The sequence below is a fragment of the Pristiophorus japonicus genome, chromosome 7 (assembly GCF_044704955.1).
Source record: "Pristiophorus japonicus isolate sPriJap1 chromosome 7, sPriJap1.hap1, whole genome shotgun sequence".
Taxonomy (NCBI): Eukaryota; Metazoa; Chordata; class Chondrichthyes; family Pristiophoridae; genus Pristiophorus; species Pristiophorus japonicus.
The window spans coordinates 224,984,587-225,010,547 of NC_091983.1; the positions used below are offsets into that span (position 1 = coordinate 224,984,587).

The window sequence follows — 25,961 nt, forward strand, 5'->3', positions numbered from 1 at the left end:
TTAAATGTAGTATCTCCAAATTTGCGGATGATACTAAGTTGGGTGGCAGCGTGAGCTGCGAAGAGCTTGCTATGAGGCTGCAGAGTGATTTGGATAGGTTAGGTGAGTGGGCAAATGCGTGGCAGATGAAGTATAATGTGGATAAATGTGAGGTTATCCACTTTGGTGGTAAAAACAGAGACACAGACTATTATCTGAATGGTGACAGATTAGGAAAAGGGGAGGTGCAACGAAACCTGGGTGTCATGGTACATCAGTCATTGAAGGTTGGCATGCAGGTACAGCAGGCGGTTAAGAAAGCAAATGGCATGTTGGCCTTCATAGCGAAAGAGATTTGAGTATAGGAGCAGGGAGGTGTTACTACAGTTGTCCAGGGCCTTGGTTAGACCACACCTTGAGTATTGTGTACAGTTTTGGTCTCCTAACTTGAGGAAGGACATTCTTGCTATTGAGGGAGTGCAGCGAAGGTTCACCAGACTGATTCCCGGGATGGCGGGACTGAAGTATCAAGAAAGACTGGATCAACTGGGCTTGTATTCACTGGAGTTCAGAAGAATGAGAGGGGACCTCATAGAAACGTTTAAAATTCTGACGGGTTTAGACAGGTTAGATGCAGGAAGAATGTTCCCAATGGTGGGGAAGTCCAGAACCAGGGGTCACAGTCTAAGGATAAGGGATAAGCCAGTTAGGACCGAGATGAGGAGAAACTTCTTCACCCAGAGAGTGGTGAACCTGTGGAATTCTCTACCACAGAAAGTTGTTGAGGCCAATTCACTAAATATATTCAAAAAGGAGTTAGATGTAGTCCTTACTACTAGGGGATCAAGGGGTAGGCGAGAAAGCAGGAATGGGGTACTGAAGTTGCATGTTCAGCCATGAACTCATTGAATGGCGGTGCAGGCTAGAAGGGCCGAATTGCCTACTCCTACATATGGCCTACATATTTTCTATGTTTCTATGAGCCCTGGCAGTTTTCTCTTCTCAAATGCTATTGACATGGAGGCAGGCCAGTTATCATGGCCAACTACTATCCAAGCTAAGGTCAGCACAAACTATAGATCAAACTGGAAACTTTCAGGTCTGTCTGACTCAGATGCTCACTGCATAAACTTGCTTAGCCATTGAGGAAGTCCCTGAACTCTCTTTTTTTTCCACCCTGGCCACTGTCTGAAGCTGAACCAGACTGTTCGCAACCTCTGTGTCCTATTTGACCCTGAGCTGAGCTACCGAACCCATTTCTTCTCCATCACCAAAACTGCCTACTTTCACCTACGTAACAGGGCCCATCTCCAGCCCTGCCTCAACCCATCTGCTGAAACCCACATCCATACTTTTGTTACCTCCACATCTATACTTCTTGTGGTAGCGAATTCCACATTCTAACCACTCTCTGGGTAAAGTCAGCTCTGGCTCCGTGAGTAGCACTCTTGCCTCTGAGTCAGAGGGTTGTGTGTTCAAGTCCCACTCCAGACTTGAGCACATAATCTAGGTTGACTCTCCAGCATGACTGAAGGCGTGCTGCACTGTCGGAGGTGCCGTCCTTCAGATGAGATGTTAAATCGAGGCCCGTCTGCTCTCCACAGGTGAACTTAAAAGATCCATGGGAGTTATCCCCAGTGTTCTGGCCAATATTTATCCCTCAATCAATATATGAAAAAACAATCTGGTCATTATCATATTGCTGTTTGTGTGAGCTTGCTGTGTGCAAATTAGCTGCTGCGTTTCCTACATTACAACAGTGACTACACTTCAAAAGTACTTCATTGGCTGTGAAGCACTTTGAGACGTTCGGTGGTCTTGAAAGGCGCTATATAAATGTAAGTCTTAAAGGCTTTCTTCTGAATTCCCTGTTGGATTTATTAGTGACTATCTTACATTTATGGGCCCTCGTTCTGGTCTCCCCTGCAAGTGGAAACATTTTCTCTACATCAACCCTGTCATAATCTGAAAGATCTCGATGAGATCACCCCTCAGTCTTCTCTTTCTTAGTGAAAGAGGCCCTACGGGGCCTGATAAGTATAACCTCTCAGTTATGGTATCGTCCAGCAAATCTTTTTTTCACCTTCTCCATTATATCTGCCGCTACATCTTTTTTACAATATAGAAAGCAGAATTGTGCACAATATTCCAAGTGTGGTCTAACCAAGGTTCGATACAAGTTTAACATAACTTCTCTGCTTTTCAATTCGATCCCTCTAGAAATGAATCTCAGTGCTTTGATTATTTCTATGGCCTTAGTAACCTGCGTCGCTACTTTTAGTGATTTGTGAATCTGTGAACCTGGGGGGGGAAATTCCCCCCTAATGGCCCTTGGCTATATGCCCAAGATAGGCCATTTCCCAATTAATACCTCACGGTTGAGCTTCCAGGGTTGTCCTTTCGCTTGGGTAGCTTGTTCCCTAACTGCAGGAACTACCTGTTGGCTTTCCCATTAAGGTTATACTAAGCAAGTCCTTTCTGCCGGACTGTCCGATTTCCCTTTATTCAATGTATTAACTATAATACGGGCTAGGGCCTGCCGCTTACGCCGGTCACACTTCTTACATGCTCACAATAGTAGGATGACCAAGATGACCCCTTGCACTACTACCAATATGTGTGACACTATCCGTATCCACGGATGCACTTGTACATTGAGTCCAGCAGTTCAGAGTCTCTCATACCATGGCTGAATAGCCAACATTTTCTCAATGTCTCTTTGTAGTTTATCTATGTCTTCCATCAGGGTTATATATTTTAGTCGTTGCTTCCGAATATCTTGCTCCAGTCGAGTTTGTTCCTCATTCAGTTGGGGTACCGGTTTTCCTTGTGGCCCGATGGCCTTCTCATACCCTTCGCGGATAGTGTCTTATCATTGTCCCATTGATGGTTTCTTCCTTCGGTTCAGAGTTTTTAACATATCCATTTATGTGTGTCTCGTCATGCAGAGTATTCCTGTTGGCGCATGAGGTATCTCCTCCTTTATTTGTGACCTCAGTCGCCGTGGTGCTCACACATCATTCCCTATTTCCTCGTGGAGCAGCATTGGTTTCGTAGTCCCGGGCTAGTGGGGTGATACTCAAGGTGCACCCGTCCACTTGATCATATCCACAGTCATCTCTGAGCATTCGTAGCGGATCTCAACATAAAACAACGTGGTTATTTTTATAGCAATCATTTACGCTGAGACTCTTAGTACTGTTTTCTTTAATTACATATCTGGATAGGTCGTGGTACCGTACGCGAGTTTGATTTCCTAATTCTCCTACATTGTTTGTTTGGTATAGAGGATCTCCCTTTGTCACATCATACTTTGGTACGGATAATACAAAACCTATTATATTCAAATGTCCGGTTACACATCTGGCCTTTGGGACCCAAGCATAACTGTTTCTCTGCACCTCGCAGGCATGAGTTTTTTTTGTCCGAGGTCCAGTTGGTAAATACATCAAGTGTTATCCAATCCGGCACATTCCCATTCTGAAGCAGCTCTAGGTCATGTTGTATTCCATTGAGCAACCATGCTCCATATCCTGTACATACTAATTCTGTCTGTATGGTTTTACTTAAGTTCCGTTCTGCTCTATTTATCGAATTTATAGTTCTGGCGTGGTCTCGCAGTGTGTGGGCCACTTGTAATAATTCCCTTTTTGAGCCATTACCCAGTTGTGCTTGTATCTTTTCATTATTCTCATCCCTTTCCAGCAACCCCTGTAAGGTTCGTGTTAGAGTGTTAACTCCATCATCTATCGTGTGTAGGTCTATAGTATTTACCGTCGCAACTCCCACCGCATATCCCGCGCCTACCATTTCCAGTATCCCTCTTTTTTTTTCCCGATTCCATTGATTACTTGACATTCTTTCCACATTAAACTTCATGGTTCTTGATTCAGGGCCTTCAAGTGTCTGCAGGGTCAGGTTTTTATACAGGCTTATAGTGTTTAACCCGCAGAAATTGGGGATCGTTAAGTCTGTTAAATTTAGGAATACAGTAATTAGTCTCTGGTGTACCCTGAAGTATATCTTATGCTTGGTCTGCCTTGTAGAGGGGGAATTGGGAAGACTTCTTTTCCCATGAGTGGACCCTCTGATATAGAGGACCGAGGCTCGCCCCAACCCACGTAGCAATTCTCGAAGTTAGCAGACAGAGACAGATGGCAAGGTGTAACGATCTTTAATTATGAATGTCCGGGAACACCTCTCATCACAGCCGCCTGTGAGTGGAGATGCTCCCCGAACAGCACAATCATACAACTTTTATCCTGGTAAGACCTCCCTAGATCTTTAATTAGACTATCTTATCAGTACTACTTTTCTAATTGGACTACCTTATCAGTACTATTTCGGATTGACAGGCCAAGATCTCGTGACCACCTTGGGCCGTAACTCGGATGACTTCATCAGGTTAGAATTTGCTGATGAGGACACGGGGTGACTCCTCCCCTGGTCTTAATCGTCAGGTTGGCTGCCCCCGTGCTCACGCACCACTCTTCGTTTCCTTGCGGGGCAGCGATGGTCTCAAGATCGTGTTCAAGAGGAGTGATGCTCAGCATACATCCGTTTATCATCATTTGTCATTCGTGGCGTACCTCGACATAAAACCACTTGGTTATTTTTATAGCAGTCGGTTATGTCAATGTCTTTGGTACTATTAATTTTAATCACCCGTCTGGCAGGCTGATGGTAACGCAACCGAGTTTGGTTTCTTACTTCACCGATATTATCGATCTGGTATAAGGGGTCTTCCTTTGTTACATCATACTGTGTTATGGACAACATAAATCCGATCATATTCACCCGCCCAGTAATACATCTGAATTTCGGCACCCGTGCGTGACTATTCCTTCATATCTAGCACGTGTTATTCATTTTTTTATCTAGAGTCCAATTGTTAAGTATGCTGTTCGGGATCCAATCTGGTATGTCCCCATTCTGGAGTTGCTCCAAGTTATGTTGTACCTCACTTAATATCCAGGCCCCATACCCGGAGCAAACTATCTCAGCTTGTAATCGTTTACTTATGTCATTCCCCATTGCGTGGATCAAATTTATTGTCTTGGCATGCTTCTGTAATGTATGGGCCACCTGTAACAGTTCCCCTTCCGCGCCATCTCCCAACCGCGCTTATAGGGCTTGGTTATTTATGTCCCTTCCCAATAAACCCCTTAAGATTTGCGTCAAGGTATTGACCCGGTCGTCTGTTGCATACAGGTCTATGGTATTCACTGTTGCAAGGCCCGCCGCGTAACCCGTGCCCAGCGTTTCCAGTATATCCCTTTTTGTCCGACCTCGTTCTGTCCCCTTTCTGATATTGAATCTCATGGTTGTGGATTCCATTCGCTGAGTCAGATTCTGGTATACACTTATAGACTCATTCCCACAGAAGCTAGGAAGGATGATATCCGTGAGGTTTAGGTCCACCATGAGTAGCCGTTGTCGCACCCTAAAATTATCCTCTTCTTAGATTCCTTTATTACTATTCCCTCTGTGACTCCCGTCTTTATGGACGGGCATGTGGGAGGGGGATGTGTGGTGGTACTATAAAGAGTAGTTGTTCCCAGAGTGGTTGTCAGAGCAGCGGTGGTGGATCTATTCTGGACCCGAACGTCCCAACACTACTGATCCGTACCCACGCACGGGGAGGCCGGGCATATTCTCCACCTGGTATCCCCTGGTTAAGGCCTCCCTGAGAATTGGGCAAAGACAGGCGTGCACCTTATTTGTGCCCCCTCCCTATAAGTGCAACTTCCCCGTTCCTTCTCCAGCACGAAGCACACTGCGGTCTCGTTTACCACTACTGTTATGCCCTTATTATTGGTCCCCCCCCAATGTCGATTCGGATCCGTATTGAGTTTAGTTATGCCCGTTAGTCCAATGCTACAATTTAAATCTACTGTTGTACCGGCTACCACCACTAAGGCTCTTGAATCGGAATCACAGTTAGTGGTTTCAGACGTCTTATAGTATAGGCCTTGAGGTCTGAGGCTTCCTTCGTCGGAGGACGTCCCGACTCCAAAGAGGAATAGGATCCTGTAAAACACAACGTTTCCGGTGTCCACCGGTCGGTTAAGATCCAAATCGTTTCAATTGGGTCCAGTGCTTCCATCTACCAATACCCCCCATATCTATGCAAGCGCATGTATCGCTGATCATGATCTCTTGGTGTGGTCCAGTCTATTTTGGTGAGAATCCAGGTCTCTCGGGATTTAACCTCACCATGACCTGGCTCCCTATGGGGAGGTACCTGAACCCTTTGCTTCTTTGTATCCCTTTCTAAATCTTTAATGGTTTTGTTGGTCCCTAGCTTGCGCTCGTAATCCATGTAGCTGTTTACATATCTCCATGACGACCCTCCGTATCTTGTCCTTGCAAGGTTCTACGCCCTCACTCCCAGATACTAATACTTTTGGCAATCTCCTGGCTCTTCCTGTCATTAGCTCAAAGGGGGTCAGTCCGGTAGTTTGGCTCGGGGTAGCTCTTAATTTCATTAGGATTCGTGGGAGTAACTCCACCCACCCCTTCCCGGTCTCCTCGATTGCTTTGGCTAATGCGATTTTTAGGGTCCTATTCATTCGCTCTACCAATCCGGAAGATTCCGGATGGTACGGGATGTGGAATTTTTGTTTAATCCCTAGCGGGGCACAGGCTTGTTTCATGATTTTCCCCGTAAAATGCGTACTTTGATCTGAGTCCAACTACAGTGGCATTCCCCACCTGGGTATTATTTCCCCAGCCAGGATTTTAGCCACTGTATCGGCGGTGCAATTCCTGGTAGCAAAGGCTTCTACCCACTTTGTAAATTGATCTATTATTACCAGGCGGTACATTTTTCCCCTCTGGCTGGGCAGTGGCCCAGTAAAATCTATTTGTAGGGCTTCCCAGGGTCCCTTTGGGTGGGGTTGGTGTCCCAGCCGGACCTTTATCTTGTTTCCCGGGTTGTGTTTTGTGCATGTTATACACATCCTACAATAGTTTTCTACGTCTCTCTCCATTCCTTCCCACCACCAACAACGTGACATGGAGTTTATCACCGGTCCTACCGGTGTGGGTGTACCCATGGTCAAGACCCAATTGATTCTATCGGATACATTCCGGGGCCACCACGTTGTCATGTTTCCTCCACACTCCATCCACCCCCTTTCTTGCTCCGTTCTGTTCCCACCCTTCTATTTCTTGCGGGGTGGATTCTCCCTGTACCTTGTGTATGTTTATTTCTTCCGTTTGGGTGGTACATGAGCCAATCGGGGTGTTACTGGTCATATCTAATTCAGCTGCTTGCCTGGCAGCTTCATCTGCCCAGGCATTTCCCTGTCTGTGATTTTCGAGGACGCTTTAATTTTTATTACTGCACATTCCTGAGGGAGGAGGGAAGCTTCTACCAATCCCTTGACTATCTCTTCATGCCTAATGGGTCCCCCTCCCGAAGTCATGTATCCCCGCCTCTTCCAAGCAGTCATGTAATCGTGCACCACTCCGAAGGCGTACCGGCTATCAGTGTATATGTTGACCCTCTTCCCTGCTGCTGGTTTCAATGCTTTGGTGAGGGCTACCAATTCCGCTTCCTGAGCCGATAGGTTTCCCTCTAGGGAACCCTTTCCCCTGTCTTGCCCATTGCTGTCCACGACTGCCCACCCTGTCCCTGGGGTTCCGTTTATATATCGACGGGATCCATCCACATAAAGATCCATGTCTGCCCTTTCAAGTGGGGTTTCCCTAATCTGGCTGCCTTCCCCCTTGCTTCCCGTGGGGTCACACTGGCACTCTTTGCCTTCGGTGACTATTCATCTTGCGGGATTATTCCTGTTATCCTTTATTATAGTCAAGGCGCCATTTGGGGGCAAAAGCATTGCTTCCCAATTGGCGCGTCGTGCGTCGGATATCGTCCTTAGTCTCCCAGTGTTAAGCAACTCCACGAGGGTATGCGGTGTATGCAGGATAATTTGCCCGGTCATTATGATAGGCTCGCTCGCCCTCATGGCCCATGCCGCACAATCAAGAGCTGTGACACATCGAGATAGGCCCGCGGCCACTGCTCCTTGTTTCGTGGAGTAGTATGCGACAGGTCTTTGTCTATCCCCGTGTTCCTGGGTTACCACTGCATTGTAGTGGGTCTCACTATTGTACATATACAGGTGGAAGGGCCTATTCTGATCCGGCAACCCCAAGGCAGGTGCGCTCATAAGGGCGTGTTTAAGCTGTGTGAATGCTGCCTCTTGGGGGCGGCCCCAGTCTACAGGCTCCTGGGAGGGTTTACCTCCTTTCACTAGATCCTGTATCGGCTGGGCCATTTCTGCATATTCTGGGATAAAGTTCCGGCAATAATTAAATAGCCCCAATATCTGTCGGACCCCTCTCACTGTCCCTGGTCTAGGCATAGTTCTAATAGCCTCCTTCCTATCGGCGGGCATCTGTCTGTTCCCTTGGGATACTACGTATCCCAAATATGTAACCTCCCTTCTTCCAACCTGGGCTTTCTTAGGGTTAGCCTTCAACCCCGAGCGCTGTAAGGCCCCTAGTACTGTAGTTAGAGCCATCAGGTGTTGTGCCTCAGTACCTGAGGCGATAAGAATATCATCCACGTACTGTAGTACAGTGCTTCCTTTCCCCTATGTCCAGAGGTTCCAAGATCCCTGACAATGCCCGGTGAAATATTCCCGGGCTGTTGTGAAACCCCTGAAGCACCCTGGTCCACGTATATTGTCTCCCCTTTATAGTGAAAGCAAACTTCTTCTGTGACTCCTCCTCTAAAGGTATGGCCCAGAACCCGTTTGCTATGTCAAGTACCGTGAAGATTTTATGTTCTGGGTTCAGGCCACAATCGGATATTCCCTTGGGGTGACTTTGTTCCGGGCGGTATAATCAACGGTGAACCTATAGGTCCCGTCGGGTTTCTTCACAGGCCACACCGGTGAGTTAGTGGTGGCTGTTACTGGCTTCACCACCCCTTGCGCTTCTAACTCTTGTACTATTTGGTGGACTCTGCATCAGCCTCGCTTTAAAGGGTATTGTTTATGGGCTTTATGCTCCGGCCCGGGAATATTGACCGGGTTCATCCGGGCCAGCCCACAATCTTGTTTGTGCCGTGTCCACAGCGTCGGGTACTGCCCCACACGCCCTTTGTTTCCCATTCGGGCTGTATTGGGACTATCCTTGCTACTCGCTGCTGCGGATGCCCCAGGCAATTGAACTTCTGTTCGGTCTGATGTTTTTCTTCCCATATAGTCCGATTACGCTGGGGGTCTATAAGTGCCCCTACTTCCCTCAAAGTGTCTATCCCTAGTATGGTGCCTTCTGGGTTAGGGCAGCACCAGAATTGGGTGGGTATCATTATGCCCTGTATTTCTAGAGGTACTACTTCACTCAATGTTGCTTTTTTAAATCCCCCCCCTATCCCTTGGATATTGACTGTGGTCTGGTTAAGGGGGAGGTCTCGGTTGGTTATGGATACCGACTCTCCCATGCCTACTAGCATGTTGCACTGCCGGCCCCCTAACACCGCACTAATGAACATACGGGAATCTAACGTTGGCCGTTCCAACCTTCCTTCGAGGGCCGGTAACCCCTAGCGGCCACTACTGGCCAGTTTGAGCAGGTTGAGGAGCTCTTCATTAGAGGGTGGCTCCGGCGGGGGCAATGTTTTTTGCTGGAGGACCTCCACCAGTTCCTCACGGATAATGGGCGTCCCTGTTTATTTCCCGGTTTGGGGGGTTTGTTTCCCAGTTTGCTGGGGACTCTTTCCTGCCTCGCCCCCACCCCTCCCTTCCGGTGCCCGGCATCTTCTTGCTATGTGTCCCAGTTTATTGCTATGGCACCTGGGTCTATACGTCCCTTTCCCAGCCTCCTTTTGCGAGCATTCTCTGCTAAAATGTCCATCCTGATGGCATGTGTAACACGTCAAGGAGGCGGCGCGGAGGTCCTCATCCCCTTCCTTTCCTTCTGTTGCAAATGCTGCCGCCACCATCTTAGACACTTTCTCCTTCTGCTCGGCCTTTAGCTCCTCTACATTTTGTGCCCACTCTAAGATCTCATCATAGTCATCCCCTATCTTGAATCCCAGTTTAATTATTTTTTGATGCGCCTCCCCCAGCCCATCCGTAAACATTTCTAGGAATGCCTCGTCATCTTTCTCAGGGTCATTAGCACCGGAGTGGTCCTTGTACTCCAGCCATTTCCGCTCCCCATACTCTCCTACAGTTTCGTTTGGCTTCTGCCTGTATGTATTCATTATATTCCGGGGGCCCTCTCTGCGTCCCATCATCCTGAGGCTCTCCTACCGCTATTTCCTCCAGGAAGGGGTACATTGGGGCAGTTATCGGGGCTGACTTTAGATCGGGTGTTGCTGATGCACACTGTAGGGGTTTCCTGTTCTCCTTTACAGCCCTTTCTAAGGTTGCTATTTTCATGTTTAATTTCTGAATCAACTCTACATGGGTATCTATTTCCAATACTAGTTCCCGGTAGCAGGATAATTGCCTGAGCCATTCTAACCTTGTTTTTAGTCTGACTATCCCACAATTTTTTTCTGCCTATCAGGGGCATCCGTGGGCTGCCACCCTCTCTGTTTCATTCCTTCCATTAAGGTTGCGTATTTGTTACTCAGTAATTCCAATAGAGACCCCTCGGGTCCCCAACTACATTCTCCTTTCTTCCCTTGTTTAATGGCCTGGGTCCCCGTTCCCTCACCAGCTCCATTTGTCCTTTTGTCAGGTTACCCATCTTCTTCGGGGCTGTGAGGGTCTTGGGTACTCCCTTTAATTCGTGTTAGGTATGCAGGACGTTATTTATATCTATACGTCTTCCCTTGGTGCCGTACGCTCGTACTGCTACGCTTTGGGTCAATATGTCCAGTTACTGAGGGGACGTCGTCTCTATGTCCTCACTCTCTCGTCCCTGCGCCGTGCGCTCGTACCACTTCGGGTCAATAGACCTTCCCCTATATCTTCCCTTGCGTCATACCCTCGCACTGCCGTGCTACCTACACGCGCGCGTTTTAGGATGCACCTTTTGACCCCCTTCCACCCCTAGATCGTCCTTGTCCTCTGTCTCCGTCCCTCGCTACAGATGGTTCTTTGTACAGATATCCTTCCCTTGCGGTTTACAGTGCCACAGCTCTAACTTGAAGGTGGTAAATTAAAACATACTCACCCCAACAGCTGGGTCATTGTTCCGTTCGGGAAGTCCGTACCCTACTCGCAGCGCCAAATGTAGGGGGAATTGGGAAGGCTTCTCCTCCCACGAGTGGACCCTCTGATATAGAGGGTTGACGCTCGCCCCAACCCACGTAGCAGCCCCCAGAGTTAACAGACAGACGGATGGCAAGGTGTAACGATCTTTAATTACGAACGTCTGGGAACACCTCTCATCACAGCTGCCTGTGAGTGGCGATGCTCCCTGAACAGCACAATCATACAACTTTTATACATTTCAAAAACCCCTCCGTTCCCTGGTAAGACCTCCCTCGATCTCTAATTGGACTATCTTATCAGTACTACTTTTCTAATTGGACTACCTTATCAGTACTATTTCTCTAATTGGACTACCTTATCAGTGCTATTTCGGATTGACAGGCCAAGATCTCGTGACCACCTTGGGCCATAACTCGGATGACTTCATCAGGTTAGAATTTGCTGATTCTCCTTGGTGCCCATGAGTCTGCCTCGAGCCTCTTCGCAAGGTCTTGTCAATGTCTGTTTAGGTTCTCGCATCGTATCCTGTCGGAATATTATCTAATGTCCTGGTACATATTGAATGAATAACTTCTGGAGCCTTGGTATGGGAATGTACAAGGCCGAAGAGAAGCCTTTTACCTCCTTATGGGTCAGTGCAGGAACCAGCACTTGAACCCTTGTCCTGCTGGTACCCCTAATGCCAAATTTTTATCTTACAGCCTTATTACCAATCCCCTTTTTGCCTCAGCGTTTATAATTGGACATGTTGGTGGCGCTGGGGGAGTGTCTCGGGAAATAATTTTCCAACACCATTTATAGGCTTCGGCACCTTGAGAGGGCGGACATAACTTCCACTCATTCTTCCCTTGTTGGGGTACCCCGGAGAATTGAGTGTCATTTGGTGTGCTCCTTATCTATTCCTCCCCCTTCTCCTGGGTGCAGTATCTTTGCCCCCTCCTCCTGAGTGCAAAACACACCGTGATTTTATTCACCCAAATTATTAGTCCCGCTATGTTTGCGCATCCCCATTGTCGATCTGACCCCTCGCCATGTTGTTTGATGCCTGTTAGTCCAACACTGCAATTTAAGCCCACGGTTGCTCCGACTGTCACCATCAATGTTCCTGATTTTTTTATCACAACCAATGTCGTCCAAGTCCCTGTAATACAGGCCTTGCTGTTCTTCAGCCGGTTGTCCTTGGTATGGGTTACCCCATTATGTTTCCACCAGCACCAAAATCCTCCAAAAAATAATATTTTCCGGTCGTCACCGGTTAATTTAGTGATTATGCTTTTTGAACTGGGTCCAGTGTTTCCACCTGCCGATGTGTCACTTACCATTATTACCTGATGGGGTCTGGTCCATTTGGGTGCGAGCCCGGACCTCTCTGGATTAATCCTCACCATCACCTGACTGTCTATTTGGGGTATTTGGACCTTCTGTTTCTTAGTGTCGTTCTCTAAGTCCTTGATTATTTGCTGATCTCTAGCCTGTGCCTTTAAATCATGCAACTGCTTAGAGTTCTATTATAAATTTCCATATTCTGTCTTTATATGGTCCTATGTCCTTGCTTCCTGAAACCACGACTTGTGCCAGTCTCATTACCCTTCCGGTCATTAGTTCAAAGGGTGTCAGTCCTGTCGTCCGACTAGGGGTTGCCCCGAGCTTCATCAGTACTCGGGTAACACCTCTGCCCATCATTTCCCAGTTTCCTCGATTGTTTTAGCTAGGGCTGCTTTTAAGGTCCTATTCATTTGTTCCACTAATCCGGAGGATTCCGGATGGTATGGGATATGGAACTTTTGCCTAATCCCTAGTAAAGCGCAGGCCTGTTTCATCATCTTCCCTGTAAAGTGTGTAACTTGATCTGAGTCCAGCTGCAGTGGCATTCCCCTTTGTGGTATTATTTCTTCTGCTAGGATCCTGACCACGGTTTCTGCTGAGCAATTTCTAGTGACGCAAGCTTCTACCCACTTTGTAAACTGGTCTAGTATGCCTTCCCTTTGTTGCTGGGTAACGGTCCAGTAAAATCTATCTGTAAGTTTTCCCAGGGTCCTTTCGGTCGGGCTGATGTCTCATTCTGACCCCTGGGCATATCATGCACCTTCTACAGTGGTCTTCTATGTCGCTACCCATTCCCTTCCACCACCAGCATCTGGACATCGAGCTTATCATGTTGGTTCTACCTGTATGGACATATCCGTGGTATAAATTTAATAGGCTTCCCTGGATGCATTTCGGGGCCACCACATTCCCATCTTTCCTCCATATCCCGTCAGTCCCTTGTTGGGCCCCTATCTGCTTCCACCCCTCCTTTTCCTGTGGTGTGGCTTCTCCCTGTACCTTAAGCATGTTTACTTCCTCAGGCCCGATTGTACATGTTCCGACCTGGGCTTTCCCGGCAAGTGTACCTGTCTCTGCCACTCGCTTGGCTGCTTCATTTGTCCATGCATTCCCCTGTAGATACTGATCATTATTTTTTATGTACGCTTTGATCTTTATTATCGCACACTCTTGGGGTAAGAGGGAGGCTTCTACTTGGTGTTTAACAATCTTCTCATGTTTAATCGGTCCTCCTCCTGAAGTCATGTATCCCCGTCCACTCTAGGCTATCATAATCATGCACTACTCCGAAAGCATATCGACTGTCTGTATAGATGTTTACTCTTTTTCCCTTAGAAAGCCTCAGAGCCTCAGTGAGAGCCACTAATTCAGCCACTTGAGCTGATAGACCCCATTCTAGCCGTCCTTCCCCTTTGACCTGTCCGCTGCTATCTACCACGGCCCATCCCGTCCGTGGTGTCCCATTGATATAGCGCCGAGACCCATCTACATATAGATCCTCAAGCGGGGTTTCACTTGCCTGACTACTTCCCTCGTCTTCTCCTGTTGGGCTACACTGATGCTCTTCTCCCTCTGTAATGATCCACCCTGCAGGGTTGTTACCATCCCATTGGGAGGTAAGAGCATTGCTTCCCAACTTGCCCTTCGTGCATCGGATACCGTTTTTAGCCTTCCAGTGTTAAGTAATTCTACTAAGGTATGCTGGATATGTAGAATAATGCGTCTTGACATTATTATTGGCTCACTAACTCTGAAGGCCCAGGCCACACAGTCTAGGGCAGCAACGCACCTGGATAGTCCTGCAGCTACAGGTTGCGGCTTACCTGAGCAATATGCCACTGGTCTAGGCCTGTCCCCAAGTAATTGAGTCACTACCGCGTTATAATGATCGTTACTATGATAGGTATAGACGTGAAAGGGCCTATTCTGGCCTAGTAGTCCCAGGGCTGGAGCACTTGTGAGAGCTTGTTTTAACTGCACAAATGCAGTTTCCTGATCAGGGCCCCAGTTTACAGGTTCTTGGGAGGGTTTCCCCCCTTTGACCAGGTCCTGTATAGGTTGGGCCATCTTGGCATATTCGGGGATAACATTTCTGCAGTAGTTGAATAGCCCTAGTACCTGCCTGACCCCTTTCACGTTCCTGGCCTGGGCATTGATCGAATTGCTTCCTTTCTGTCCTCGGGCATCTGTCTCTTCCCTTGTGATATTATGTATCCTACATATGTTGGTTTGCTCTTTCCCACCTGCACCTTCCGAGGATTTATTTTTAATCCTGCGCTCTGTAGGGCTCCTAACACTGTAGTTAAAGCTAGTACGTGGTGTTGTTCTGTGCTGGAGGCAATAAGGATATCATCCACATACTGCAAAAGGGTGCTTCCTTCTCCTACGTCTACTGAAGGAATTGAGTGTAATATCTCCAAGTTTGCAGATGGCACTAAACTGGGTGGCGGTGTGAGCTGTGAGGAGAATGCTAAAAGGCTGCAGGGTGATTTGGGCAGGTTAGGTGAGTGGGCAAATGCATGGCAGATGCTGTATAATGTGGATAAATATGAGGTTATCTATTGTGTTCCTAACACAGATGAGACTGCACACAGGGAGGTTAAAGTAACTGTGACCTCAGTCTTTATTAAGACACTCCAGAGTGAGGAACAGGCCTTAGGGGCTGGCTTAGATACAGTGCTCCCAAGGGATGCTGGGATCCCTTGGGACTTCAGGGGACACGCTCCCTGGTGGCGGAACATGGGAGTGCATGCTTTACAGATGCACAACATCCACTTTGGGGGCAAAAACACGAAGGCAGAATATTATCTGAATGGCGGCAGATTAAGAAAGGGGGAGGTGCAACGAGACCTGGGTGTCATGGTTCATCAGTCATTGAAAGTTGGCATGAAGGTACAGCAGGCGGTGAAGAAGGCAAATGGTATGTTGGCCTTCATAGCTAGGGGATTTGAGTATCGGAGCAGGGATGTCTTACTGCAGTTGTACAGGGCCTTGGTGATGCCTCACCTGGAATATTGTGTTCAGTTTTGGTCTCCTAATCTGAGGAAGGACGTTCTTGCTATTGAGGGAATGCAGCAAAGGTTCACCAGACTGATTCCCAGGATGGCGGGACTGACATATGAGGAGAGACTGGATCAACTGGGCCTTTATACACTGGAGTTTAGAAGGATGAGAGGGGATCTCATAGAAACATATAAGGTTCTGACGGGACTGGACAGGTTAGATTCAGGAAGAATGTTCCCGATGATGGGGAAGTCCAGAACCAGGGGACACAGTCTTAGGATAAGGGGTAGGCCATTTAGGACTGAGATGAGGAGAAACTTCTTCACTCAGAGAGTTGTTAACCTGTGGAATTCCCTGCCGCAGAGAGTTGTTGATGCCAGTTCATTGGATATATTCAAGAGGGAGTTAGATATGGCCCTTACGGCTAAAGGGATCAAGGGGTATGGAGAGAAAACAGGAAAAGGGTACTTAGGGAATGATCAGCCATGATCTTATTGAATGGTGGTGCAGGCTCGAGGGGCCGAATGGCCTACTCCTGCACCTATTTTCTATGTTTCGATGGTTCCAGAATCCATGACAATACTCGATGAAACATGCTTGGGCTATTATGGAATCCCTGTGGCACTCTGGTCCATGCGTATTGTTTTCCCTTTATTGAGAAGGCAAATTTTCCTTGTGATTCTTTGTCTAAAGGTATGGCCCAAAATCCATTCGCTATATCCAGCACGGTGACTATCTTGTGTTCTGGATCCAGGCCATTAAAAATTGTGGCTGGACTTGCAACTATTGAGTGTTTTCGGGGAGTCACCTTATTCAGGGCGGTATAATCGATAGTTAGTCGGTAAGACCTGTCGGGTTTCTTTACCGGCCACGCAGGTGAATTAGTGGAGGATATTAGCTGTTTCACTACCCCTTGCTCCTCTAATTCCTGCACTATCTGACAGACCGTTGCCTCAGCTTCGGGTCTTAATGGGTATTGTCGGTGAGCTTTGTGTTCGGGTCCGGGAATTTTGATGGGTGGTATCTCTGCTAATCCACAATCTTGCTTGTATTGTGCCCACAGAGTCGGATATAATTGACACACGCTACCCCATACACCTTTGTTTCCCACTCGGGCTAGATTAGGGTTATTTCAGCTACTTGTTGCTGCTGGTATCCCGGGTGTTCGAACTTAATTCGGTTTTCGTGCTTATCCCCCAAAATTATTCGGCTACGCTAGGGATCTATCAGTATCTCTGTCTCCCTTAAGGTATCGATGCCCAATGTGTTGCCTTCTGTGTTCTGACAGCACCAAAACTGAAAGCATTACCCCCTGTACTTCTAACAACACTATCTCATTTAGGGTTGCTTTCTGATATCCCCCACCTACTCCTTGTATGTTGACGGTCCTACGGGTCAGGGGCAAATCTAAGTTGGTTATGGAAACGGATGCTCCTGTGTCTACTAACATATCGCAGTGCACTAATAAACATTCTTGGATCCACTAGCTGCCGTCCCATACCTCCGCTGGGGGCCGGCAACCCCTGGCCAATCGGAACATGTTGATAATGTCCTCGTTGGAGGGTGTCTCAGGTTGGGGCGGTGGTGGCAGTGGTAGCGGTGGTGCTGGTACCTGTCTGAGCATATCCATCAGCTCTTCCCTGGTTAATGATGTTCCCTTCTTTGCTTGTTGTGGGCCTCGCCTTCCTGCGTTTCCACCCCCTTACTCCAGCAATCTTTGGCCAAATGTCCAAGTTTACCACAATTGTGACATTTCCCTTTCGAATTTCCGTAACCTTTCCATTTCTGCGGGCAATCCCTACTGAAGTGGCCTTCCTGATTGCAGGTAAAACTTGTCAGGGGAGCTGTGCGGGGGTGTGTCTCCTCCTCCTTCGTCTCTGCTGCTACCGCTGTTGTGTTGCTATTTTCTCCCTTTGTTCTAACTTTAACTCCTCCACATGTTCCACCCATTCCAAAGTTTCATCGTAATCATCTCCTATCTTAAATCCCAACTTAATTATCTTTTGATTTGACTCTCCTAGTCCATCTTTAAACATTTTCAGGAATGCTGCATCATTTTTGTCGGGGTCATCAGCCCCAGAGTGGTCTTTGTATTCAATCCACTTTCGTTCCCCGTACTCCCCTACCCTTTCGCCTGCCTTTTGAGTCACATTCAGTATTCTACTCCATTGGTCCCCAGCATCTTCCATCCCGTATTTGAGGAATTCCAATCTTTGCATTTTTGCTAGATCCGCTCTTCCCTTATTCTGTCATTCCCCATCTTGTACCTCTGGTGTTGCTTTGTGCCAATTTGTCGGACCCGTTTTGGCTTTTACCAGATTATGATTGTCTGTTAAGGTTAGGTTATGGGCGTCTAGCAGTTCTTCCACCTTTTGCCAGAATTCTGTATTCCTACTATTTGCTTTAGGGGTTGGAAACTCATTCAATAAGAATTTGTCTCTCCTGTGGGCTGAGGGGTACTTTCTGTGTGGTAATGTGGGCTGCTTTACGTCCGTTAGAGGGAATGATGGTAGTGCATATTGGTGCCGGTGACACGTAGCCATTATCATGCGCTGGGGGCCACTCTACTCCGCACTCGTTATCCCAGTCTAGTTTACTGTTAGGTTGGGGTTGTGGACTACACTTACCCACCGTGGGGTACATTTGCTCTATGGTCGTAGATGATGGGGCTATGGCTGCGCACTGCACTATCTGTCTGGTCTCGTTTTTTATTTCTTCCAGCTTGTTTATCTTGGCTTCTAACTCTTGAATTTGTTTTATTTGAGTATCTATTTCTTTTATCTGTCCTCTGTAGCAGGCAAGTATTATTACATAGGCTTGTTCTGTTTTATTTTTATTCTGACTATCCCACCATTCAGGTGTGTCTTCTGGCTGCTACCCTTGTTTTTTCATTTCTTTTATTAATTTTCTATTTTTCTGAGCTAGCACATATATTAGGGATCCTTGCGGGCCCCATTCCCATTCTACTTCACTGGCCATTTTTCCTCTAACGATCGTTGGGGTACTCTCCTTTTTAGGTTGTATTCCTTCCTGTTTGCGCTGCGCATGAGTTATTACCGTGTCACGCTTCGGGACATAAACCTTATTTCAACTTGGGTTTCGTCCTTCCGCGGTTCGTTATAACTCAGTTATACAGATTACCCCCTCTTCGTTCTTCATACAGAATACCTCCTTTCCCCTCAATGCTACAGCTCTAACTTGTAGGTGGTAAAAAGATTTTTTTTTCTCACCACAGTTGCTGCCCTCCTGGGGTTGAAGGGTCTGTATCCTGTTCGTGACGCCAAATGTTGGGGTACAAAGGAGGCTTCCCAGGTTCAAACGGCTTTTATTACGAGCAATTGCAAGGGAAGATTCAAAATACAAGAGTTTTCAAGCATAATTTATACAGGTTTTGGAGAGGAGCAATCCTCCTACAAAATTATCGATAGGTCTATTGTTATCAGCAAAGTTACATTGATTTGTCGACTCTTATCCGATGGGCTTTGAGTGGTACATGTAACTGGTCATCTCTCATCATTGTTTTGTTCCATTTTGCCCTCTACCCCAGTCTATCCGACGCCTAGGGTGGTTCGTACTGGCTTTTTTATCTCTTTCTCAGGGACTTTTAAACAAACTACTGACTTTGGCTGTTTTAAGTTTTACTAAGCTTAAGCTATAGTTTAATGTGAATAAGTCTGCTAAACCTAAACAAGCAAGTGTTACATACATAGGCACTTTATAAGTTCACTACCTTCAGCATAATTCTGACCCCCTATTTGCAACCTTACAATTTATGCCTTACACTCTTCTACCCAATTTAGACACTTATTTTCCAAGGAGTATGTGACCTCCCGATTCTTCCTACATCTATATCTATATTGAAGTTTGTTTTCCAATTACATACTCATTCTGCGGTTTATTAATGTCATTCTGTGTTTTGCTGCAGTCCTCCTCTGTAATAACTATCCTCCTTGATTTAACTATTTTATACATAGACTAAGAGAAATTGTCAAGCTCCTGATAGGGACGTCTGAACAATATGATTCTGATGCAGCATAGATGCATTTTATTAATAGGGATTCTTCTCTCCCTATTGCAAACCCTACATAAAATGGTGGCAGACCAACCTTCCTCCCTCTGCCTCCATCACCCCTCACACCAACAAGAAGGCCGATGGTTGATCTGCTCCCAGTCCTCTGCCGGTGTTCTGCGGCCAGTAAGAGGCTTGAGTGAGCAGTCTCCATTCAGGTTTGGAGAACCCTCCTACCTCCACTGGGCCTTTTAACTGAATAACCTACCAAAGCTTCTCATGTAGTTAACAGTAAAGGCAAACCTTCCCCCTCCCCCCTCCGCAAACCTCTGTCCCATACTGTAACACAGCACACGTCTGTATCACACAGTTGGTCATCCCTACAGCACTATTTTGATTATCTCTCGTGCAGTATTGCCCAATCAGTCTATGTGCAGAATCTCAAGCACCCTGTATATACTGATCTCCTACTGTGTGTTGAGAAATAGCCATGCCAGCCATACTTCAGTTAATCTTGGCAGAGAGGATTAAAATGATTTACGGATACATACATATATGTCTTATCTATTTTTGACCTTAAACTGCTTCTGAAATGAGTCAGTACGCACCTCTGATGCTTCAACATATTGAATTCTGACCAGGTATTTTACCAGATGCACTAGGTCAGTACATCAGGACATTTCAATACAGATTGTTCTGTACATACGGCGCATACACCTAACGTTATCTGATAACATGGAACATGTTGTGTCGCTGTTCTCTTGTGGGGGCACCTTGTACTTATTATCTTCTTTGGCTTTGCTTGAGATTTTTTTAATAAGCCAGGCCCATCCATTCCACTCTGATTCTGAAACCCTCAATCCATCCTGTGCCCGACTTTCCGTGTGCGTTCTGTCTGAGTCGCTGTGCAACATCCCTGACGGAACACAGCTGCTCCTCGACCAGCACAAGAGAAGAAGGGGTGTTGTTTCACAGCTGACTGGGTGGCTTAGCACACTATCCCTTCGCCTCTGGGTCCTGGGTTGGAACCCTGCCCAAACAGATGGGACGCAGGTCTTCACAATCTGCTGGCTCTAATGGTCCTACAAGCAATGTCTGAGAAACCTCTTTACCCAGAGAGAATGTGAACTTGATACCATGCGGAGTACTTGAGGCAAATAGCATTGATGCATTTAAAGGGATGCTCATCATCATCATCATCATCATAGGCAGTCTCTCGGAATCGAGGAAGACTTGCTTCCACTCCAAAAGTGAGTTCTCAGGTGACTGAACAGTCCAATACGGGAATTTCAGTCTCTGTCACAGGTGGAACAGACTGTCGTTGAAGGAAAGGGTGGATGGGGAGTCTGGTTTGCCGCACGCTCTTTCCGCTGTCTGTGCTTGCTTTCTGCATGCTCTTGGCGACAAGATTTGAGGTGCTCAGCACCCTCCCAGATGCTCTTCCTCCACTTCGGGCGGTCTCTGGCCAGGGACTCCCTGCTGCCGGTGTGGGGATGTTGCATTTTATCAAAGAGGCTTTGAGGGTGTCCTAGAAATGTTTCCTCTGCCCACCTGGAGCTCGTTTGCCGCGAAGGAGTTCCGAGTAGAGAGTTTGCTTTGGGAGTCTTGTGTCAGGCATGCGAACTATGTGGCCCGCCCAACAGAGCTAGTCGAATGTGGTCAGTGTTTCGATGCTGGGGATGTTGGCCTGATCGAGAACACTAACAATGGTGCATCTGTCCTCCCAGGGGATTTGCAGGATCTTGCAGAGACATCGTTGTGGTATTTCTCCAGCGATTTGAGATGTCTACTGTACATGGTCCATGTCTCTGAGCCATACAGCAGGGCAGGTATTACTACAGCCCTGTAGACCATGAGCTTGATGCCCAGTTAAGTACATGAGGGAGAAAGGAATAAAAGGATATGCAGATATGGTTCGATGAAGTGGGGCAGGGGGAGGCTCGTGTGGAGCATAAACACTGGCATGGACCAGTTGGGCTGAAAGGCCTGTTCTTGTGCTGTAAAATTCTCTGCAATGAATTTGGGAGCAAGTCTGAAGCCAGTGCACATAAGCTGCAGAACAAAACTACCCCGAGTTGGGGCAAATTGGCAGTCTCACTCAAGCCACAAAGGTGGCTGGGAAATAGAAGTATCACACTTTAGTACAGTAGGCAGTTTTCTTTTGAGATAGGGATAGAGCAGAAGGAGTGTCTAATTTCTGCAGTACCTGGTCTGGGACATGGACATTGGGAAGGAAAAAATGGAGGGTAAAGTCCCAATCCATGCCATCAGAAAGTCTGCTAAGTTGCAGGAAGAATAGTTAGTTGACACTTTCCTATTGTTTTAAGAAAGGCTTACATTTATATAGCACCTTACCACCCTCTCTCAAATAGCTTTACATAAAACAAATCCTAACGACTTTTTTTTTTGTATTCATTCATGGGATGTGGTGTTGCTGGCAAGACCATTATTTATTGCCCATCCCTCTTGGTCCTTGAGAAGGTGGTGGTGAGCCGCTTTCTTGAACCACTGTTGTCATGTATGTCTGCATGCACAGAAGCCATTTTTTTGATCAGCTAGACACAAACAACAATATGGTGGTGGTATCGAGGGAGGACTGATGGCCAGTAAAATAGTTTAATGCCTCACCCAAAGGACGGCATCACCGTCAATGCAGCATTCCCACAGTACTGAGCTGGAGCGTCAGCCTAGATTATGGGCTGAAGTCATGACTTCTGACTTGCGGGTGGGAGTACTACTAATTGAGCTAAGCTGATTCTTTAGCTAACGTCTTGGGAATGTAGGAAGATAGGACAAGAGTAGGCTATTCAGTCCTTCGAGCCTTTTTTGCCTTCTATCAGATCTTGGCTGATCGGTAACTCAACTTCATTTACCCTCCTTTGTTCCATATCCTTTGATACCCTTACCTAACAAACATCTATTAGCAATCTTAAAATTTTCGATTGGCCCAACATCCACTGACTTTTGGGGCAGAAAGTTTCAGATTTCCGTTACCTGATGTGTGAAAAAGTTCACTCCTAAATGGCCTAGCTCTAATTTTAAGATTATGCCCCCTTGTTCTAGATTCCACTACCAGAGGAAATAGATACCCTGTATCTACTCTATCAAATCCTTTAATTATTTTAAATACCTGAATTAGAGCAGCCCTCAACTTTCAAAACTCATGTGAAAACAAACCAGGTTTATGCCACCTTCATAATTTAACCCTTGAAGCTCTGGTGAATCTGCACTGTATACCCTCCAAGGTCAGTGTTTCCTTCCTGAGATCTGGTGTCCACCACTGAATGCAATGCTCCAGATGGAGTCTAACCAAGGCTCTGTACAACTCGAGCATCTCTTCCTTACAAAAGCAAAATACTGCGGATGCTGGAATCTGAAATAAAAACAGAAAATGCTGGAAATACTCAGCAGGTCAGACAGCATCTGTGGAGAGAGAAATAGAGTTAACGTTTCAGGTCGATGACCCTTCGTCAGAACTGGTGAATGTTCAAAATAAGAACTAGGAGCAGGAGTAAGCCATTTGGTCCCTCGAGCCTGCTCCACCATTCAATAAGATCATGGCTGATCTGATCCTGGACTCAGCTCCACTTCCCTGTCCGCTCCCCATAATCCTTTATTCCCTTATCGCTCAAAAATCTGTCTCCGCCTTAAATATATTCAATGACCCAGCCTCCACAGCTCTCTGGGGCAGAGAATTCCACAGATTTACAACCCTCAGAGAAGAAATTCCTCCTCATCTCAGTTATAAATAGGCGTCCCCTTGTTCTGAGACTATTCCCCTAGTTTTAGTTTCCTCTGAGTGGAAATAACCTCTCTGCATCCACCATGTCGATAAGATCGCCTCTCATTCTTCTGAACTCCAATGAGTATAGGCCCAAGATCACCCCAACCTCTCTCGTTTAGCTGCAGTATGCGGACAACGCCTGCGTCTGCGCACATTCAGAGGCTGAACTCCAGGATATAGTCAATGTATTCACTGAGGCATATGAAAGCATGGGCTTTACGCTTAAGACAAAGGTCCTCCACCAGCCTGTCACCACTGCACAGCACTCCCCTCCAATCATCAAGATTCACAGCGCAGCCCTCGACAACGTGGACCATTGCCCATATCTCGGGAGCCTCTTATCAATAAAGGCAGACATTGATGCGGAGATTCAACATCGCCTCCAGTGCGCCAGTGCAGTCTTCGGCCGTCTGAGGAAAAGAGTGTTTGAAGACCAGGCCCTCAAATCTACCACCAAGCTCATGGTCTACAGGGCTGTAGTATTACCCGCCCTCCTGTATGGATCAGAGGCATGGACGATGTATAGAAGGCACCTCAAGTCGCTGGAGATATATCACAAACAATGTCTCCGCAAGATCCTGCAAATCCCCTGGGAGGACAGGCACACCAGCATCAGTGTCCTCATTCAGGCTAACATTCCCACTATTGAAGCGCTGACCACACTTGATCAGCTTTGCTGGGCAGGCCACATAGTTAGCGTGCCAGACACGAGACTCCCTAAGCAAATGCTCTATGCGGAGCTCCTTCATTGTAACTGTTGGCGGTCAATCATCGCAGCCACAGGACATCACTGCAGGAGTTCCTCAGGACAGTGTCCTATACCCAACCATCTTCAGCTGCTTCATCAATGATCTTCCCTCCATCATAAGATCAGAAGTGGGGATGTTCGCTGATGATTGCAGTGTTCAGCTCCATTCACAACTCCTCAGATAATGGAGCAGTTCAAGCCCACATGCAGCAAGACCTGGGTGACATTCAGACTTGGGCTGATAAGTGGCAAGTAATATTCGTGCCACACAAGCGCCAGGCAATGACTATCTTGAACAAGTGGGAGTCTAACCACTACCCCTTGACATTCAGCGGCATTACCATCGCTGAAACCCACACCATCAATATCCTGGGGGTCACCATTGACTAGAAACATAACTGGGCCAGCCACATAAATACTGTGGCGACAAGAGCAGGCCAGAGGCTGGGTATTCTGCGGCGAGTGTCTCACCTCCTGACTCCACAAAGCCTTTCCACCATCTACAAGGCACAAGACAGGAGTGTGATGGAATGCTCTCCACTTGCCTGGATGAGTCCAGCTCTTGCCAACAATCAAGAAGCTCGACACCATCCAGGAAAAAGCAGTCCGCATGATTGGCACCCCATCCACCACCTTAAACATTCACTCCCTCCATCACCGGCGCGCCGTGGCTGAAGTGTGTACCATCTACAAGATGCACTGCAGCAACTCGCCAAGGCTTCTTTGGCAGCCACTCCCAAACCCACGATCTTATTGAATGGCGGAGCAGGTTTGAGGGTCCAAATGGCTTACTTCTGCTCCTATTTCTTAAGTTCTTATGACCTCTACCACCTAGAAGGACATGGGCACATAGGAACACCACCACCTCCCAAGTTCCCCTCCAAGTTGCACACCATCCTGACTTGAAAGTATAATGCCGTTCCTTCATTGTCGCTGGGTCAATATCCTGGAACTCCCTCCCTAAAAGCTCTGTGGGAGCACCTTCACCACACTGACTACAGCCAGTTGTCTTGGTGCATAATCGGTACCAACGATATCGGTAAAAAGTGGGATGAGGTCGTACAAGCTGAATTTAGGGATCTACGAGTTAAATTAAAAAGTAGGACCTCAAAGGTAGTAATCTCAGGATTGCTACCAGTGCCACGTGCTAGTCAGAGTACGAATCGCAGGATAGCTCAGATGAATACGTGGCTTGAGAGTGGTGCAAGAGGGAGGGATTCAAATTCCTGGGACATTGGAACCGGTTCTGGGGGAGGTGGGACCAGTACAAACCAGATAGTCTGCACCTGGGCAGGACCGGAAGCAATGTCCGAGGGGGAGAGTTTGCTCGTGCTGTTGGGGAGGGGTTAAACTAATATGGCAGGGGGATGGGAACCTATGCAGGGAGACCGAGGGAAATAAAATGGGGGCAGAAGCAAAAGATAGAAAGGAGAATAGTAAAAGTGGAGGGCAGAGAAACCCAAGGCAAAGCTCAAAAAGGGCCACATTACAGAAAAATTCTAAAGGGACAAAGAGTGTTAAAAAGACAAGCCTGAAGGCTCTGTGCCTCAATGCGAGGAGTATTCCTAATAAGGTGGATGAATTAACTGCGCAGGCAGCTATTAACGATTATGATATCATTGGGATTATGGAGACATGGCTCCAGGGTGACCAAGGCTGGGGTATTCAATGTTCAGGAAGGATAGACAGAAAGGAAAAGGAGATGGGGTGGCGTTGCTGGTTAAAGAGGAAATTAACGCAATAGTAAGAAAGGACATTAGATTGGATGATGTGGAATCTGTATGGGTGGAGCTGCGGAATATCAAAGGGCAGAAAACGCTAGTGGGAGTTGTGTACCGACCACCAAACAGTAGTAGTAAGATTGGGGATGGCATCAAACAAGAAATTAGGGATGGGTGCAATAAAGGTATAGCAGTTGTCATGGGC

At 47.1% G+C, this 25,961-nt stretch overlaps 1 protein-coding gene across 3 annotated transcripts in view; it reads left to right on the forward strand.

Moving 5' to 3' along the window:
* Positions 1 to 25,961, forward strand: part of mrps18a (mitochondrial ribosomal protein S18A) — a 124,349-nt gene that overhangs the window by 83,511 nt on the left and 14,877 nt on the right. Inside the window, exon 6 of one of the 3 annotated variants that reach the window (XM_070885862.1) lies at positions 11,547 to 11,595. The exons of the other annotated variants lie outside the window; for them this stretch is intronic. Coding sequence (XP_070741963.1) covers positions 11,547 to 11,577 — 31 coding nt within the window. The 3' untranslated portion in view covers positions 11,578 to 11,595. The remainder of the gene's footprint in view (positions 1 to 11,546; positions 11,596 to 25,961) is intronic. 3 annotated transcript variants of the gene reach the window in all.